The sequence below is a fragment of the Octopus sinensis genome, linkage group LG6, assembly GCF_006345805.1.
Source record: "Octopus sinensis linkage group LG6, ASM634580v1, whole genome shotgun sequence".
Taxonomy (NCBI): Eukaryota; Metazoa; Mollusca; class Cephalopoda; order Octopoda; family Octopodidae; genus Octopus; species Octopus sinensis.
In genome coordinates this window covers 119053146-119074131 of record NC_043002.1, presented here as the reverse complement: position 1 = coordinate 119074131, position 20986 = coordinate 119053146, and the positions used below count along the sequence as shown (strand labels likewise).

Here is a 20986-nt window from a genome sequence, read left to right as displayed (position 1 = left end):
TGCACATATCGTCAGCCACTAAGGGACATGCTCAACTGGTTAAGGTCAAACAACTGACAAGCAAATCTGTGGTATTGAGCAGAATATTTGCTGTAGCCCATCTTTTATACCAAGACAAAACAATGTACATGATAACAGACAAAACAATGTACATGATAACAGACAAAACAATGTACATGATAACACTTCCAATCAGTTAAGATCAGAAGCCATGAGAGCCACTGCCTGGTACTGCATCAGGGCATTTATTATTATTATTATTATTATTATTATTATTATTATTATTATCATTATTATTATTTTAACCTGGATTCTCTTGACAATTTATCAATACTTATTGAATGCATTTTAGTAATACAAAAAACTGGAATCCAGAGTTGCCTCCCCTTCCTCTTTAAAAAAACCTGTCACTAATTTGGATATCGATAGTTTTCGATGCTGATTATGTGATAGTGACAAACTAAATTTTCTTAGTTCACTACACTATAAAAATGTTAGCATACGATATACTGCTGTTGGGTTTTCGTATAGTAATCGTTTCTTATAGCTTTCTTTCAGTCATTCCAAAGAAGAGCTCTCTTTACTTGAAAATACTAAAAGATATTCTGTGTGACTTGAAGAAACACGATGTCCCGGCTTGGACTTAGAAAAGCCCGGAATAGGACGTATTTATCTGAATCTTCCCCATCAACTTCCAATCATACACTGCCTACTGAAACTGCCGGTCAGTGTCTAGGTCCTAATAATAACAACAATCAAAAGAGGGGCTGCACTGACATGAACGATGGTTTGGACCCAAACGTGTCCCAAAGTAATTCTGCTTTCACTGGAAATCGAGAGAGTAAACTTACGGATAAGTTTACGGGATTTACAAAAGCCAGTCAGTTAATTGGTTTAAATGCACCTCGACCACAAAATATCGAAAAATCAAAAGATCCACTCGTAAAAGATGTGACAATTGCTCATGCAAATCCAATATCCGAAACAAAACAGACTGCAAATCCAATATCCGAAACAAAACAGACTGCAAATCCGATTTCCGAAACAAAACAGACTGTGTCTACTAATCATGCATTTAAAATTTGTAACAGTTATTCGGGAAAGAGTAAAATTCTTATGACAACAAGCCAGTGTTTCGATTATCAAAACACGGAAGAAGGCTCCAAAGCTCTCGTGAACCCGTTTTCCGTTTTGAGCAAGGCGGGAAATATAAATAAATTTTTACAGCCTCGTAAACAAACACGAAAGAAAAAGAATCATCAGATTGAAAACCAGAGTAGCCTCTTACAATTTTACAGTAGTTCGCCCAAAAAAACTGTTGTACCTCGTGAAAATCCGAACCCTTCTCAAGTTCCTCCCTCCGATCCTTCTGTTAATGATGACAGTAAACGCATCGGGTCTTCCCATCCTGTAGCAACGACGGTGAAGAAAAGTTCTGAAGATCGTCGGTCGACGAATGTCAGAAAACGTAAAAGACCTCCCTACCGAATACAATCAGCTGCAATAGTGTTAAGTGACTCTGACGATGGTGAAGGTAACAACAACAACACTAGTAGTGCATGCAATTTTGCAGAGAAACATTATGGTCTTTTTGGCGACAGCTGTGATGATATCTTAGAAAAGGTCAATTTCTTCGATCGATTACCCGAAGAACTAAAGAGGATCATTTTCTGTCAATTACCAGCTCGTGATTTATTCTATACCTGTCCCCAGGTGTGTACAGACTGGAATCGTGTGATAAATAAAACCAAAGTAAGTCACTGCAATTTTTTTTCTTTATGTGTAATAAAACTAATGGTGGGGCAAAATGAGTAATGATTAATATCGGGATGAGATCCACTCCGGCAGATCAGAGAATATCATATGTTGAGTTTTTAGATTTAGTCGAGTTTCATTAATTTCATATCATGTGCCATGATACTCTCTCTTTTTACTCTTTTACTTGTTTCAGTCAGTTGACTGTGGCCATGCTGGAGCACCGCCTTTAGTCGAGCAAATCGACCCCAGGACTTATTCTTTGGAAGCCTAGTACTTATTCTATCGGTCTCTTTTGCCGAACCGCTAAGTTACCGGGACGTAAACACACTAGCATCGGTTGTCAAGCAATGCTAGGGGGACAAACACAGACACACCAACATACACACATACACATACATATATACACATATACGACAGGCTTCTTTCAGTTTCTGTCTACCAAATCCACTCACAAGGCATTGGTCGGCCCGAGGCTATAGCAGAAGACACTTGCCCAAGGTGTCACGCAGTGGGACTGAACCCGGAACCATGAAGTTCGTAAGCAAGCTACTTACCACACAGCCACTCCTATATATATCACATCTGATGAAGCAACTTCACTTATACGAATTTCAGTTTCTTCACCTTAATCTAAAACAAAACTTAAGCTGTACCCACCCTTCTTATTTATCATCAAAGAGAGACTCTATACCAGTTGTTCTCAACTATTTTTTATCTAGGGATCCCTTTGATTACTATTTTACTTTGGTGGACCCCCATAGACATTCAGTGTTTAAAAACTAATTTTATAGAAGCTTCTTTAAAATTCCTCTTTTGTTGTTCACCCATTAACTTGTGTAGGTTAAACTAGGTAAAATGTTAGAGAAAAAAACTTATTGTTTCTAGCAATAAAGACATCCAAAACAATATTTTTTCATGGACCCTTCAAATACTGCAAGTGGGTACCCAATTTACTAAAAATCTTACATAGACCCTAGTTGAGAACCACTGTTCTATGCACTCACTTTAAATGCTAGAAATAGCAGCGAAATTTTCCTCAAGTCACATCCTGCTGGCTTAAAAGAAGAATTGGATATTCTAGTCTTAGATATAGAATAAGTTGGGGTCTCTCATGATGAGAACAATTAAGGGATGACATACAACTAAACAGCAACAACAACAATTAACACTTTATGATCACTTCTTTGTATATTTTCTCTTTTGATAGTTTATGCTTTCAAAGTTGCTCTACTATAAAGTACGCAAAAATGCCAAACGAAATCAGCAAAATAAATTCCGTCAACAGCTTCATAAGAATGGTTTCACAGATCCTGTTTCCTTTTTGCCTCATTTTATACGGTAAAGTTTCTTCTACTTCTTGTGTATTTGCAGTTTTACAACTGAGCATGATTTGGCAAAGCCAGTCATGTATACTCTTACCCTGCTTGTTAGTTTAATATGTATGCCTCTTTTCTGAGTTCACTTCCTACCAGAATCTTCTGGTGTTAAGATCCAGTAGATGATTGCCAGTAGTATATTACTGTATTTACTAGTGTATCATTATTATTGATTCAACATCCACTTTGCCCATGTTTGCATGGTCAGGCAGATTTTCTATGACCACACATCCTTCCTATCACCAACCCTCAAATGGATGATTTGAAACAGACTCTGCTCGCGTGACAACGACATTCACAACTATCATATGATCCCATGGAAAGGAGACAGTAAAATGCACCTATACATACATAAATATATATATGTGTGGAGGCGCAATGGCCCAGTGGTTAGGGCAGCGGACTCGTGGTCGTAGGATCGCGGTTTCGATTCCCAGACCGGGCGTTGTGAGTGTTTATTGAGCGAAAACACCTAAAAGCTCCACGAGGCTCCGGCAGGGGATGGTGGTGATCCCTGCTGTACTCTTTCACCACAACTTTCTCTCACTCTTACTTCCTGTTTCTGTTGTACCTGTATTTCAAAGGGTCGGCCTTGTCACTCTCTGTGTCACGTTGAATATCCCCGAGAACTATGTTAAGGGTGCACGTGTCTGTGGAGTGCTCAGCCACTTACACGTTAATTTCACGAGCAGGCTGTTCCGTTGATCGGATCAACCGGAACCCTCGTCGTCGGAACCGAGGGAGTGCTTCCATCCATATATGTATGTATGTATATATATATATTGACAGGCTTTCAGTTTCTATCAACTAAATCCACTCAGAGACTTTGGTCAGCCTGGGTCTATAGGTAGAATACATTTTCCCAAGGTGCCACACAGTGGAACTGAACCCAAAATTATGGTTGGGAAGCAAACTTCTCAGCTGTACCTGCATCTATATTGCTTGAAATTAAATACAAAGTATCGGCTCCAAAATTGGCAGGAGTGGGGAGATAGGGTATATTCAAGTATAAAATATATTACTGATTTTTATGTAAAAAAAAGTTAGGGTCTTGTTATATTCGAGATGGCATTGAGAACAAGGGTTGGATTAATCGAGTTACCCCCTTACCTGAAATTGGTAGCCTTGTGCCAAAATTTGAAACCAATATTATTAAATTTGAGCTTAGAAACACAAGACATTAGTGTTGACGCAACACTTACTGTCATCATCATCATCATCATCAAATGTCCATTGTCTATGCTGGCATGGGTTGGATAGCCCAGTCAAACCATCCAACATCTGCCATATCCCATCGTTGACTTCCCCTGATAATCATAGATGGGTATGGGTTAGGGTCGCCTTTATCATAACTAATAGCGTTGGTTGCCCAGGTCCACCTAGGGCGATATGATATTTTAACACGTCTGTTTTCTTTCAATATTTTACATTTAACATTTGGTACCTTGAAATAATCAGCAGCAGCAATATGTCTACCGTTGAGATCTCTATCGTAAACATAGTAAATGCGCGGGATAAGTTACAGGGGTGTAAACACACCAACACCAGTTGTCATGCAGTAGTGGAAGACAAGTACAGAAACACACGCACATATACAGGCTTCTTTCAGTTTCTGTCTACCATATCCACTCACAAGGCTTTGGTTGGCCTGAGGCTATAGTAGAAGACACTTACCCAAGGTGCCATGCGGTGGAACTCAACCTGGAACCATGTGGTTGGGAAGCAAACTGCCATACCTGTGTTAGTAACCTCAGAAAAATGAAGAGTGCACTCAATCCTTTGAATTCACCTTGGGGTAATATGATACACTGCAAGACATTTAATCTTGTACTGCTCTAATGTTTCTGAAAACTCTTCATTTCTTTGATCTGAACATCATCTTCATTTTTTTCTTTTTCAGTTACATGAAACAACACAGCTGCTACCAAAATTTTCTGCCTTGTCTTTATCAGCACCCTTGCTATGAGAAGGCTTTGTTTCTGATGAAAACTCAATTTCAGGACTGCATGGTAGACAAGGTAAGGAACCCCCCCCCCCGGCCTTTATATGGACTAAATAACTTCTTTATTTTGTGTATTTTTGATGAATGAACTAGGAACAGAAGCTGCAGTTTGATTCTTATCCAATCACTGGGGGTACAGGGATTTTCCCTTTGTCAAAAGTTTAACTAAACTGCTACCATGAGTAGTGTCTATTGCCAATGGATGGAAGCACTCCATCGGTTCCAACGACGAGGGTTCCGGTTGATCCGAATCAACGGAACAGCCTGCTCGTGAAATTAACGTGTAAGTGGCTGAGCACTCCACAGACACGTGTACCCTTAACGTAGTTCTCGGTGCCGGTGGCATGTAAGAGAACCTTCCGTTTTGCGACCGTTGCCAGCACCGCCCCGTTTCGTGTCCGTTGCCAGCCTCGCCTGGCCCTCGTGCCGGTGGCACATAAAAAGCACCATCCGTTCGTGGCCGTTTGCCAGCTCTGTCTGGCACCTGTGCGGGTGGCACGTAAAAAGCACCCACTACACTCACGGAGTGGTTGGCGTTAGGAAGGGCATCCAGCCGTAGAAACACTGCCAGATCAGACTGGGCCTGATGCAGCCTTCTGGCTTCACAGACCCCAGTAGAACCGTCCAACCCATGCTAGCATGGAAAACGGACGCTAAACGATGATGATGATGATGATGATGATTCAGCGTGACACAGAGAGTGACAAGGCCGGCCCTTTGAAATACAGGTACAACAGAAACAGGAAGTAAGAGTGAGAGAAAGTTGTGGTGAAAGAGTACAGCAGGGATCACCACCATCCCCTGCCGGAGCCACGTGGAGCTTTAGGTGTTTTCGTTCAATAAACACTCACAACGCCCGGTCTGGGAATCAAAACCACAATCCTACGACCGCGAGTCCGCTGCCCTAACCACTGGGCCATTGCGCCTCCACATATTGCCAATATGGGAAAGAGTACAAAGGCAGCGAGCTGGCAAAATCAGTAGCATGTTGAGTACATTTTATCTGTCTTCATATTCTGAGTTCAAATTCTGCCAAAGTCGGATTTGTCTTTCGTCTCTCAAGGTCAATAAAATAAGTACTGGTTGAACACTGGGGTTGATGCAATCAATTTGAAACCAATATGATAAAGAGTACAGTTCACTGCCAAATTGTATTTTACCAAATTAAAAGGTAAAGAACAAATTAGTTAATATAATCCTAAATAAACTCCATGAAATGTTTGACTGACCTTGTATTGCTTTATCAGAACTGTGCCGCCTCGACTGGCTTCCGTGCTGGTGGCACGTAAAATGCACCAATCCGACCGTGGCCGTTGCCAGCCTTGCCTGGCACCTGTGCAAGTGGCACGTAAAAAGCACCCACTACACTCGCAGAGTGGTTGGCGTTAGGAAGGGTATCCAGCCGTAGAAACTCTGCCAGATCAGACTGGAGCCTGGAGCAGCCCCTGGCTTCCCAGATCCCCAGTTGAACCGTCCAACCCATGCGAGCATGGAGAACAGACGTTAAACGATGATGATGATGATGACGATGACTTTCTGTTCCAGTGGTCTCTGTAATTTAGGCACTGTGCAACTAGCATCAGAAAAAGCATTCTGAGATAAGCCTTCATCTTTCCCATTGATGTAATGAAGGTGGCATTGCCCTGTTGACATACATATCTTGTGGTCCTAGTGTTCATCCTGACAAAAAATTTCTTCTGGAAAGAGCTTGAAGAAAATATTCAACAAATGTTGAATATAGGCGTAGGAGTGGCTGTGTGGTAAGTAGTTTGCTTACCAACCACATGGTCCCAGGTTCAGTCCCACTGCGTGGCACCTTGAGCAAGTGTCTTCTACTATAGCCTCGGGTCGACCAAATTTGGTAGACGGAAACTGAAAGAAGCCTGTCATATATAGGTATATATATATATATATATGTATGTGTGTGTTTGTGTGTCTGTGTTTGTCCCCCCAACATCGCTTGACAGCCGATGCTGGTGTGTTTACGTCCCCGTAACTTAGCGGTTCGGCAAAAGAGACCAACAGAATAAATAATAGGCTTCCAAAGAATAAGTCCTGGGGTCGATTTGCATGACTAAAAAGGCGGTGCTCCAGCATGGCCGCAGTCAAATGACTGAAACAAGTAAAAGAGTAAATGTATTGTAGGCCCTACATTACTAACAAAAACATCATTGCAATAATCAACTGTGTGATAACTCCACTCCTGTTCAAACTCAATAGATACTGGTATCACTTAGATTGCTGCTGGAATACAAATGACACTGGAATATCACTTAAACGTTTTTTCCATGTCCAAGCTCTCTTTCTCTAATTAAATCATTAATAAATAATAAGTAAATAAAATCATTAATTATTGATATCACTGAATGAAGTTTGCAAGCTGGCAAAATCATTAACACATTAGGTGAAATGCTTAGCAGCTTTTTGTCTGTCTTTATGTTCTGAGTTCAAATACCTATTTCTTTATTACCCACAAGGGGCTAAACATAGAGGGGACAAACAAGGACAGACATAGGTATTATGTCGATTACATTGACCCCAGTGTGCAACTGGTACTTAATTTATTGACCCCGAAAGGATGAAAGGCAAAGTCGACCTCGGCGGAATTTGAACTCACAACGTAACGGCAGACGAAGTACCGCAAAGCATTTTGCCCGGTGTGCTAACGCTTCTGCTAGCTCGTCGCCTTTTCAAATACCACTGAGGTAGACTTTGCCTTTCATCTTTTTGAGGTTGATAAAATAAGTACCTATTTCTTTACTACCCACAAGGGGCTAAACACAGAGAGGACAAACAAGGACAGACAAACGGATTAAGTCGATTATATCGACCCCAGTGCGTAACTGGTACTTATTTAATCGACCCCGAAAGGATGAAAGGCAAAGTCGACCTCGGCGGAATTTGAACTCAGAACGTAGCGGCAGACGAAATACTGCTAAGCATTTCGCCCGGCATGCTAACAATTCTGCCAGCTCGGTACCAGCTGAACACTGAGGCTGATGTAATCAACTTACCCCATCCCCCAAACTTGATGACCTTGTGCCAAAATTTGAAACCAATAATGTCACTGAATTCTAACTGACTTTTTGAAGTATTAACTGTCATGATGCTCAAAACTCAAAGGATGAAAGCCTCAGAAGAAATTCACCTGATAAAATGCCCAAAAGTAAATGCACAAGGAGCAAACAAGAAGTCGTTCAACAGGAAGGACTTTCTAAAATGAGACTAAACTTTGTTCTCACACAGAGGAGTGCTTATTACCTATTATTCAACTCCAAACAACAGGTTACTGTTTTGTGCATTTGGGAACTCTGTAACAGTTTCTGTTGTTTGTAGTTGAGGACTTTGAGTTAATTCCATCGATTTATATTTTGAGTTCAAACCCACTAGTGTCAACTGCTCATTTTATCACTCAAGGGTCGATAAAATAGGTATATGTAACATACTACTGTCAATTCCCTTCCTGATCCCTTTTGATATTAACCTGCCTGAAGCCAACCCCAGTTTTGAAGTCATCATCACCATCATTGTTTAACATCCGCCTTCAATGCTGCATGGGTGGGACGGTTTGACAGGAGCAGGCCGGGCAGAAGCCTAGACCAGTCTTCTGCAACTGTTTTGGTAGGATTTTTACAGCTGGATGCCCTTCCAGATGCCAACCACTCAGCAGAGCGGACTTAGTGCTTTTTACATGACACAAACACAAGCGAGGTCAGTTTTGGCAAGGTTTTTTTGTACAGCTAGATGCCCTTTCAAATGCCAACCACTTTACAGTGTGGACTGGATGCTTTTTATGCAGCACCTGCACTGACAGGGTCACCAAGTAACCTGCAAGACAAAACAGCACAGCTCCCATGACTTCAGGAAACATTTTTTCACGCTGAGAGTTGCTGAAGCATGGAACAAACTGCCGGCATCAGTTGTTAGTTGTCGGAGCACTGCATCCTTCAAAACTTCCATGCTTTCTGAGATTCGCCAACACTACACCTGATTTTCTCCCCTCCATACACACACAGGCATGTATCTCACTCATACATTGTTCGCTTTCCAGACATTTTTACATTACTGCATGTACTTTATATGCACTTTCTGACAAATTTTGGTGCACCTGAGCACTGTATACAATAATTTCATTATTATTATCATTATCATTAGAAAGGTGGGGGCATTGGAGGAGGTGATCTTATGTTGGATGATGAACGGTTATAGTGAGACAGAGAAACAGGTGTCTTTCTGTAGAAGAGGTACAAGGTTACTTGGCCAGAGAGAGAGAGAGAGAGAGAGAGATCAGGAATGAAGACAGAAACTGGTGCGCTGTCACAAAGAAAATACATGGTTATCAATAGCAATGATACAGAAGAACAGGGCCCTGAGGACAGGATTGGGGAGTGAGAGGTAGGCATAGTGAATGAAGGAGGAAATGTGAGGAAGAGAAGAGATGGAGATTGGTTTGTTGGTGTAGGGTGTGTGAAAAGTTTTCTTGTTACACGTGGGTGGAACACACAGATCGGGGGATAGTAGATAGCAAGGATACAGTGAGACAGGGTATGTGAGTGGAATACACAGGTCAGGGGGCTAGAATCTTCCACCAAAATTTCAGGTTAATTTATGTTTCAAATACCAGTTTAATAAATGAGAGTTATTTGAGTAAATTTTTCATTATTTTTAAAATCAATTGAAGCAAAGTTGGTATATTGCAAGAGAAATATAGTAACAGAAGGGTTAAGACTGAAAGGATATGATTACAAATACAAGTAGTTGTGATACCTGTGCCGGTGACACATAAAAAGCACCATCCGCACGTGCCCGTTACCAGTGCAGCCTCCACTGGCTTCTGTGCCGGTGGCACATAAAAAGCACCATCCGAACGTGACCGATACCAACCCCGCCTCGAATGGCTTCTGTGCCGGTGGCACATAAAAAGCACCATCCGAACGTGACCGATGCCAGCACCGCCTTGACTGGCTTCTGTGCCGGTAGCACAAAAAAAAAAAAAATGCACCAACTGATCGCGGCCGATGCCAGACCCCTCTGGCACCTGTGCAGGTGGCATGTAAAAAGCACCCACTACACTCGCGGAGTGGTTGGCGTTAGGAAGGGCATCCAGCTGTAGAAACACTGCCAGATCAGACTGGAGCCTGGTGCAGCCCCTGGCTCCCTAGACCCCGGTCGAACCGTCCAACCCGTGCTAGCGCGGAAAACGGACGTTAAACGATGATGATAATGAAGTAGCTGAAATGGGGGGTTCCTCCACAGGGTCTTTGGAGTAATGTTATTTGACAGAGTGTGTAGCTCAGAGATCAGAAAGTCACTCCAAGTAGAGCTGCTATTTCCTATGTCTCAGGAAAGAATCACCAGTCAGATTTAATGGGCAGAACCAACTAGCAAGAAACCCAGAAGCAGAACACAAGCAAGATGGTTGGATAACATCTATGAGCTCAGTTAGTCTCATTTGGGGATCAATTGGAGACAGTGACTTCTGACAAAACCCGGTGGAAGGTATGCTTGAGGACTCTTCTCCCTACAACCCTCCTGGCAATAAGTGGCCAAAGAAGATGTAATGAGATTAGAATTCCATTCCTGGACAAATTCCTAGCTTTGTATCAATCTAAAAATTTTTGTTGTAGTTAATGTTATCATTAGCGATTTCAAATTTTGGCACAAGGCCAGCAATTTCAGGGGTAGTGTAAGTCATTACATCAACCCCAGTGTTCAACTGGTACTTATTTTATCAAGACCAAAAGGACGAAAGGTAAAGTCAACTTCAGTGGAATTTGGACTCAGAACATGAAGACAGATGAAATGCTTCTAAGCATTTTGCCCAGTGTGCTAACAATTCTGCCAGTTCAACTCCTTAGTTAATGTTATTGTTACTAATAAATGATTCTTTTTTTTTTTTTCTTAAGGCGGTGAGTTAGCAGAATTGTTAGCAGACCAAGCTAAAATGCTTAGCAGCATTTTGCCTTTCATCCTTTCAGAGTTGATTAAACAAGTACCAGTTAAGCACTGGTTTCATGTAATCGACCTACTCCCCCACCACCCCTGAAATTACTGGCCTTGTACCAATATTTGAAATCATTCTTAATAAATGTTTAGCTTTGTGACTAGAACTATGACCCGGCAACACCGGGTCATAGTGCTAGTGCATGCATATACAGCTGCGTGCATGCACACATACACGCGAGTACTGCCCAAATCTCTGACCAATCACATACAGCTAGCTGGCATTCAATTCGTGTATCAAGTTTCGGGCATTTTGATTGGGTTTTGGATAGAAAATTCACAAAAAAGTCACTTCTGTTGATTTTTTTAATGGCTTTGCCGGGTGACTGGGGAAACGTAAAGATATGCACAACCACCCTTGCATGGTTTTGAATGACCATAGAAAGTGCAAGCCCTCTAACTGAAAAATTGTGGATTTGTATAAAGGACACACACACACACACACACAAACATTTTGCTGTTTATATATAGAGATGTTTACCCTTATTTATTATAATGTAATTAATTAATTTCATTGAACCAATTTTCTTCTTCATTAATAGAAACCAAACCCTTGGTCTATGGTAACTTTAATGTGTATCTTGTGTGCAACTGTCAATGAATGCCATTTGCTTGTGAAAAGCTTGCTGTGTTCAGATTATGGTGCCCTAGACATCTTACTTGATAATGTGTATTCCATTGCATTGCATCTCTATGGTATGACATGCATTACTGCTAACAAACTTTGGAATGCGTAAGTATTTTGAATTCTACTCTTTTGTTTGACTATCAGGAATGTTTTATCTGTAACTTCTTTTTGAAGTCAAAGTGACAAAACCTTCTGTGTGGCCAGCAAGCCATCTTACTTTTATGGGCACAGGTGCAGCTGTGGGTTAAGAAGCTTACTTCCCAACCACATGGTTCTGGGTTCAGTCCCACTGTGTGGCACATTGGGCAAGTGTCTTCTACTATAGCATCAGGCTGACCAAAGCCTTGTGGGTAGATTTGGTAAACGGAAACTAGAAGAAGCCCGTCTTATATCATCATCATAACCATGGTTTAACGTCTGCTGACATGGGTTGGACAGTTTGACGGAGGACTGGCAAGCCAGGAAGCTGCATCAGGCTCCAGTTTGACTGTGCCACCAGTACGGGGGCCAATCAGGTCGTACTGGCATTGACCACACTTGAATGATATTCTTTACATGTCACCGGCACAGGACCAGTCGGGCGGCACTGGCATCGACCACGTTTATATGGTGCTTTTTACGTGCCACTGGCATGGGAGCCAGTCTGGTGGGACTGGCATTGACCATGCTTGAATGGTGCTTTTTACATTCCACCAGCACGGGTTCCAATCAGGCAGTACTGGCATTGGTCATGACAATGCTTTCACTTGACTCAACAGGTCTTCTCAAGCACAGTTTATTACCCAATGATTGAAGGGTACTCTCAAATGAGCCAGTTATGCAACCCTGGCATAAGCCACGGTTACAGTCTCACTTGGCTTGCCAGGTCTTCTCAAGCACAGCATGTCTCCAAAGGTCTCGGTTACTTGTCATTGCCTCCGTGAGGCCCAACGTTCAAAGGTCATGCTTCACCACCTCATCTCAGGTCTTCCTGGGTTTACCTCTTCCACAGATTCCCTCCACTGTTAGGGTGTGACACTTTTTCACATGGCTGTCCTCCTCCATATGCAACACAGTGCAGTCGTCTCTCTTGCGCACCACACCTGATGTTTCTTGTGTCCAACTTTTCTCTAAGGGTGCTTGCACTCTGTCATGTATGCACGCTGACATTACACATCTAGCTTCATTTCTTGCAAGCTTACGCATGTCCTCAGCATTCACAGCTCACACACATGTGTTATACAGTCTACCTTTCACTCTGAGCTTTGCCCAGGCTATTCTTATTCTAGCAGCTATGCTCTCAGAGCATCCACCCCCACTACTGACTTGGTTACCTTCTGCTACACACAGAAGTTATCTTCCCAGTTAGCCTTTCTCTGATATTGCTACACCTCCTATGTGTCCATAGCTTACACCAGGTACACCTTATGGAGTTTCTACCTACGGCTTTTCTACAGATCGATCAGGGCCATCTACCTGAAGGGATTTGTGGTTTGTCTGCTTTCCCGCTTATTAAGACTTTTGGCTTTTGCTAGATTGACTCTAAGATTCTAAAACCCTCCGATTCTAGACCTTACTTCCACACTTTCTGCTCTAGTTCTGATAGTGACTCAGCTATTAGAGCAAGGTCATCAGCATAGAGGAGCTCCCAGAGACATCCCATCTTGAATTTCTCTGTTATTGTATGGAGGACTATGATGAATAAGAGAGGGCTGAGGACTGATCCTTGGTGGACCACTACCCAGAATTTTCCACTATACTCATTGCAGACACTCACCTTACTAACAGCATCCCTGTACATGGCTTGTACAGCTCTCACTAACTATACATCTATCCCTAGTTTCTGCATTGACCACCAGATAAGGGATCAGGGGACCCTGTCAAAGGTTTTCTTTATGTCAACAAAAGCCATGTACAGAGGTTTATCTTTGGCTAAGTATTTCTCCTGCAGCTGTCTTACCAGAAATATAGCATCAGTGGTGCTTTTCTCTGGCACAAACCCATACTGCATCTTGGCTAAACTAACTCTCTCCCTAATTAGTTGGGCTATGACCCTTTCCATATATATATATATATATCGAAATCGAATTGAACCAGCCAGGATCCCTGGTCTGGTGGTACGTAAAAAGCACTATCCGACTCGTGGCCGATGCCAGCACCGCCTCGACTGGCTTCCGTGCCGGTGGCACATAAAATACACCAATCTGACCGTGGCCGTTGCCAGCCCCGCCTGGCACCTGTGCAGGTGGCACGTAAAAAGCACCCACTACACTCACGGAGTGGTTGGCGTTAGGAAGGGCATCCAGCTGTAGAAACATTGCCAAATTAGACTGGAGCCTGGTGCAGCCTTCTGGCTTCCCAGAACCCCGGTCGAACCGTCCAACCCATGCTAGCATGGAGAACGGACGTTAAACGACGATGATGATATATATATATATATATTGGTAAAAACGGTAAGATAACAAAAGAAAGAAAGAGACCTCAATATTATGTAAATAGAGGAAATTTTTAACTTCGAACTTAGTATAACTTTAGATACTAACCTGACGGTTGTCAATTTCCTAGACGTTTCCTTAGATCTAAATAAGAATATTTATAAGCCTTATTGGAAGCCCAATGATAGACTTAGTTATATTAATGTAGGTTCATGCCATCCCCCTATAGTATTCAAAAATTTTGTTAAAAATATTAGCAAGAGAATTTCTAGCCTTTCCTCCGATAAGGACATTTTTAATAGCGTTGTCCCAGTTTATAATAAGGCTTTAAAAGATAGTGGTTTTAGCGAAAAAATAAAATATACACCTGTTACTAGCTCAACAGTAAAGAAGAGGAAAAATAGAAATAGGAAGATCATCTGCTTTACACCCCCTTACTCACCCGAGGTGACCTTCAATATAGGTAAATATTTCTTAACACTGATAGATAGACATTTTCCAGTTAACCATACTCTTCAATAAACACAATTTAAAAATTAGTTTTAGTTCAACTACATCATCATCATCATCGTTTAACGTCCGTTCTCCATGCTAGCATGGGTTGGACGGTTCGACCGGGGATCTGGGAAGCCAGAAGGCTGCACCAGGCTCCAGCCTTATCTGGCAATGTTTCTACAGCTGGATGCCCTTCCTAACGCCAACCACTCCATGAGTGTAGTGGGTGCTTTTTACATGCCACCTGCACAGGTGCCAGGTGAGGCTGGCAACGGCCACGGTCAGATTGGTGTATTTTATGTGCCACCGGCACGGAAGCCAGTGGAGACGGCGCTGGCATCGGCCACGAGTCCGATAGTGCTTTTTACGTACCACCAGACCAGGGATCCTGGCTGGTTCAATTCGATTTCGATTTCGCTTTCGCTTGCCCCAACATGTCTTCGCAAGCAAAGGGGGTTGGCATGGGTGCCTGTCGTCGGATGAGGTTCTATATCGACTTCCAATTTGAAAAATATAATCACACATAACACACAAAAACCACAAGAAAACAGCTTTTCATGCAGGAATAAAAAATTGTGCCTGCGGCGGCGGCGCTGGTGCTGCTGCTGTTGTTGTTGTTGTTGTTGTTGTTTAACTTTTAAATGAGGTCTGTTTGAGCAGACTTGTGACCCAAAGTATCCCAACCAGGATGACATTTGTCTTTTTCTCTGTATTCAATGTCACATTAACCAATGATGTGACCTTTTTCTAAGATGGTGGAGTGTGATCTGTGAGATGTTTGGGTGTTGTGAAAGAAGATAGTTCTTTAAAATGATATCCTTTGTTTTATTTCCCAGGGTGCATTACCGTCTCTTCTACAGTCTCTATTTGTATGAGAACAGTTCCTGTGTCACCGTAGCACAGATGAGTAAGAATACTTCAGTTGGTGAGAAACAACAGACAATCGTCAGATATTGGTAAGCTGAAACTGTCCTTCTGATTAATATACTGGGAGGTATTGTTTGATTTAGCTTTCTACTTAACATTCCTGTGTTTTGTCAATTATGGCACACTCATCATCATCATCATCATCATCGTTTAACGTCTGTTCTCCATGCTAGCATGGGTTGGACAGTTCGACTGGGGATCTGGGAAGCCAGAAGGCTGCACCAGGCTCCAGTCTTATCTGGCAGTGTTTCTACAGCTGGATACCCTTCCTAACGCCAACCACTCCGTGAGTGTAGTGGGTGCTTTTTACGTGCCACTCGCACAGGTGCCAGGCGAGGCTGGCAACGGTCACAGTCGGATTGGTGCATTTTACGTGCCACCGGCACGGAAGCCAGTCGAGGCGGCACTGGCTTCGACCACGATTCGGATGGTGCTTTTTACGTGCCACCGGCACGGAAGCCAGTCGAGGCGGATATAATCTGTGGCTGGTTGTTTTTCCTTTCTTCCTCCCTCTTTCCCTTCTTTCTTTCTTTCTTTCTTTCTTTCTATCCATTCATCCGAACCCCTTGTGGAATTTAGTTACATTCTCAGTTCAAATTCCACTGGAGTGGAATTTTGTTGACTTTTCATTCGTTTCTTGGAGTCAAAGTACTTAAGTCGATTTAATCTTTTATACATTTCACCCTAATTTGAGATCTTGTGCCCACATCGCAAATCAATATTTTCTGTTACTCTCATTTGTGTAATAACAATTTCAGACTTTGATTCATAGATTATTGTCCCTAATGCTTAAAACTGAGATGAAAATATCAGTTTGTCTTCTAACACTGGTTTTGATTTTCTCAAAATCAAACCAGAATTATAACTGAATTATTTGTTGTGCTTAGCTACAAGTACTTCATCATTGGCTCAAATCTTTACAAAGGCATGATACTGGGATCTTAGGAGAGACACACTATTTTCCTCCGTCTATAAGCTGAAAATACTTGTGACTCAGATGAACAGAAAAGATGATACAATAGGTGCGGGAGTGGCTGTGTGGTAAGTAGCTTGCGGGTTCAGTCCCACTGCGTGGCATCTTGGGCAAGTGTCTTCTGCTATAGCCCCGGGCCGATTTGTGAGTGATTTGGTAGACAGAAACTGAAAGAAGCCTGTCGTATATATGTATATATATATAAGTGTGTGTGTGTATATGTTTGTGTGTCTGTGTTTGTCCCCCTAGCATTGCTTGACAACCGATGCTGGTGTGTTTACGTCCCCGTTACTTAGCGGTTTGGCAAAAGAGACCGATAGAATAAGTACTGAGCTTACAAAGAATTAGCAGCTTTATCGAAATCTACCCAAAGTGACTGAGAAGATTCAGCAGAGAAGAATGAGAATTGCTGGTCATTACACCTAGAAGAACCTTTGTCAACTGGTCTTGTGGCAATGAGTTGAAGGAAGAATCAAGAGAAGAAAATATCTAACTTATGTGGACAACTTGCTTCAGGACAGTGGAATGACAAATGCTGATGAATTAAGAAGATGCATGAGTGAACTGTGATGGATGGCGTGCTCGTGTGAAATTATTGAAGCATCTGGGAAGATAGCCAAACTAGAGAAAAAAACTTGTGCTCTAACAGCCACCAGAACGTGGGAGACATTTATGCTTCATATATTATTGCTCTGAATGTGATATCTCTCTCTCTTTTACTTGTTTCAGTCATTTGACTGCGGCCATGCTGGAGCACCGCATTTAGTCAAGCAAATCGACCCCGGGACTTATTCTTTGTAAGCCTAGTACTTATTCTATCGGTCTCTTTTGCCGAACCGCTAAGTGACGGGGACGTAAAAACACCAGCATCGGTTGTCAAGCAATGCTAGGGAACAAACACAGACACACAAACACACATATATATATATACATATATATACGACAAGCTTCTTTCAGTTTCCGTCTACCAAATCCACTCACAAGGCATTGGTCGGCCCGGGGCTATAGCAGAAGACACTTTCCCAAGATGCCACGCAGTGGGACTGAACCCAGAACCATGTGGTTGGTTAGCAAGCTACTTACCACACAGCCACTCCTGCGCCTATGTCTGAGATTTTACAACAGATTCTGAAAGTGAGTAAATGTAGAGGTCCATCTGGATTTTGTTTGTCTTGTTTAAACTTGTAAAATAAAATATTTTCTTGTGTGTTTCAGTGACGGCAAGAATAAACTTCGTCTGACCAATGAACAGCTTCAGATCGTTAACCACAACGTCAAGCCTGGAGAAATCATTAATATAATTGCATTTGCTGGTAATTGTTTTTGTCTTATATTCCTACAGCCACTTTATAGTCATGTGGTGGAGGCGCAATGGCCCAGTGGTTAGGGCAGCGGACTCGCGGTCATAGGATCGCGGTTTCGATTCCCAGACCGGGCGTTGTGAGTGTTTATTGAGCGAAAACACCTAAAGCTCCAGTATCTGTTTATCTCGGTATGTATATATATGTATCCAATTGGAATTGTTTCTATTGTAGGAACTGGAAAGAGTTCTACTTTAGTCCGTTATACCCAAATGAGACCTGGAGTTAAGTTTTTACTGATTGTGTACAACAAGTAAGTCTACTTTTTCTAGTTGTTCTTTGTTTCTGTGTCTGGTGTAATAATATTTAGGTATTTTGGCCACCTTATGGGTTCTCACATGTCTGTGATTGGATCACCCTGTTCTTATGTTCTTTAAATTATGTATTTTTAAAAATTATTCTGGGATTTTATATAATCATCTATTTATTATGTATATTATGTGTTAAATTTTTAAGAAGCCTATCTATATATATAAAACTGTAGTTGTGTGAGTGTCTGTCCCCTTCAATTTAGATTCCTAACTCCTCCCACATTTTGCGGTGCAGTTTAACCAAATTCGGGTATCTTATAGTCGTGATTAATATCGAGCCTGTCTGGCTATTAGTGCGCATCTACGATGAGTCTACGATTTTAAAAATAATTTAACATCATTTTTTATTCCATTTTAATGCATAATTTTTCGTGTGTCGATGGCGGCGGAGTTGGTGTCCACGCTCAAACACCTGCACCTGTGTTTGCTTCTCCCCTTTCTTCCCTCCCTCGTGAAGCTGTGGGGAAGGGAGTGTAAGGAAATCAAAGTCGTAATGCGTTGTCAAGGAGACCAGCGTTCTTTTAGAACAACGACTTCATGGCTTGAAGACACTGAGTCAACGATTTTAAAAAAAATTATCATTTTTTATTCCATTTTTAATGCATTTTTTTGCTATAACTCTCTAAAAATGCTTATATAGTTATTTCCCTTACAAACCCGAGCAACGCCGGGCGATACTGCTAGTCTTTATATATAAAAGTAAGGTTGTGTGTCTGTCTCCTACGATTTAGATTCCTAACTACTCCCACATTTTGCGGTGCAGTTTAACCAAAACCGGGTATCTTATAGTTGTGATTCATATCGAGCCCTTCTGGATATTAGCGCGCGTCTACGATTTAAAAAAAAATTTACCATCATTTTTTTCCATTTTAATGCATTTTTTCGCTATTATATAAGGGAAGTAACTCTCTAAAATTGTCTACGATGAGTCAACGATTTTTAAAAAAATTTACCATCATTATTTTCCCATTTTTAATGCATTTTTTGCTATTTTTTGGCTATAACTCTCTAAAAATGCTTATATAGTTATTTCCCTTACAAACCCGAGCAACGCCGGGCGGTACTGCTAGTATATATATAAACGCGGAGAATATGAAACAGGGTCAACTGATGAAGGTGAATATTCTTTATGTTGCATGTCTCGTTTCTCTTTTTGTTTTTTCGTTGTTCGAAAAACGTCTGTTTTGTACGTTTTGTATGTTTTTATGTTTTCGTTTCTCATTGTGTTCAACGTTTTTTTTTATGTCCTGTACCCATGTATACATGTATATATACATATATATTTCGTTACTGCCCACAAGGGGCTAAACACAGAGGGGACAAACAAGGACAGACAAAGGGATTAAGTCGATTACATCGACTCCAGTGCGAAACTGGTACTTTATTTGTCAACCCCGAAAGGATGAAAGGCAAAGTCGACCTCGGCGGAATTTGAACTCAGAACGTAACGGCAGACAAAATACCGCTAAGCATTTTGCCCGGCGCGCTAACGTTTCTGCCAGCTCGCCGCTGGTATATACATATATATGTAGGTATGTACATATATGTATGTATATATGCATATATTTATATATTATTTATATTATTATATGACTGAATGCCACGCATACTTTTCCAATTATATATATATATATATATATATATCTTTTACTTGTTTCAGTCAGTTGTCTGTGGCCATGCTGGGGCACCAACTTCTAGAATTTTAGTCAAACAAGTTAACCCCCTGCACTTATTTTTAAGCCTAGTTCATATTCTATCGGTCTCTTTTGCCAAGCTGCTAAGTTGTAGGGATGTAAACATACTAATACCGGTTGTCAAGAGGTGGTGGAATACAACAGATAAAAAGACACTGACACATAGATATACATATATATTGCCTGTATGGTAAGTAGCTTGATTACCAACCACATGGTTCTGGGTTCAGTTCCACTGCATGGTACCTTGGGCAAGTGTCTTCTACTATAGCCTCGGGCCAACCAAAGCCTTGTGAGTGGATTTGGTAGACGGAAACTGAAAGAAGCCTGTTGTATATATAGGTGTGTGTGTGTGTATTTGTATTTGTTCCCCACCACCATTTCTTGACAACCGATGTTGGTGTGTTTACATAACCATAACTTAGCACTTTGGCAAAAGAGACTGATAGAATAAGTACTAGGCTTACAAAGAATAAGTCCTGGGGTTGATTTATTCGACTAAAGGCAGTGCTCCAGCATGGCTGCAAACAAATGACTGGAACAAATAAAAGAATATATATATATATGTATGTATATATATGTGTATATATATATATATAATGATTTTTGAATTAGTTTTCAAAGAAACCTCTGCTATTTTTCTCTGTCTTCTATAGGTCAGTATGTGAACATGCCAAAACTGTATTCCCTCCAAATGTGCACTGTATGACAGGACACGGGCTAGCCTTCAAGAAAAGGGGTATAAAGTAAGTAGGATTACAAATGTGTTTTGATTCATGTCATAATCACCATCATTATTTAGCACCTGTATTCCATGTTGGCATGGGCTGGATGGTTTGACAGGATCTGTCAGATCAGAATCAAGCTTCAATGTCTTATTTTGGCACAGTTTCTACAGCTGGATGCTCATTCGAATGCCAACCACTTTACAGCGGGTAGTGAGTGCTTTACCATATAACCCCTCATCATCATCATCGTTTAACGTCCGTTTTCCGCGCTAGCACGGGTTGGACGGTTCGACCGGGGTTTGGGAAACCAGGGGCT

At 41.6% G+C, this 20986-nt stretch overlaps 1 protein-coding gene across 1 annotated transcript in view; it reads left to right on the top strand.

The window, feature by feature from the left end:
• The first annotated feature begins 503 nt into the window (after window positions 1-503).
• The window catches only part of LOC115213047 (F-box DNA helicase 1-like), a 47789-nt gene continuing 27306 nt past the window's right edge, over window positions 504-20986 (top strand). The window contains exons 1-9 of the mRNA XM_036504308.1: window positions 504-975; window positions 1036-1752; window positions 2966-3096; window positions 5035-5152; window positions 11682-11872; window positions 15513-15632; window positions 17792-17889; window positions 18112-18190; window positions 20599-20688. Of these exons, the coding sequence (XP_036360201.1) occupies window positions 628-975; window positions 1036-1752; window positions 2966-3096; window positions 5035-5152; window positions 11682-11872; window positions 15513-15632; window positions 17792-17889; window positions 18112-18190; window positions 20599-20688 (1892 nt within the window). The 5' untranslated portion in view covers window positions 504-627. The remainder of the gene's footprint in view (window positions 976-1035; window positions 1753-2965; window positions 3097-5034; window positions 5153-11681; window positions 11873-15512; window positions 15633-17791; window positions 17890-18111; window positions 18191-20598; window positions 20689-20986) is intronic.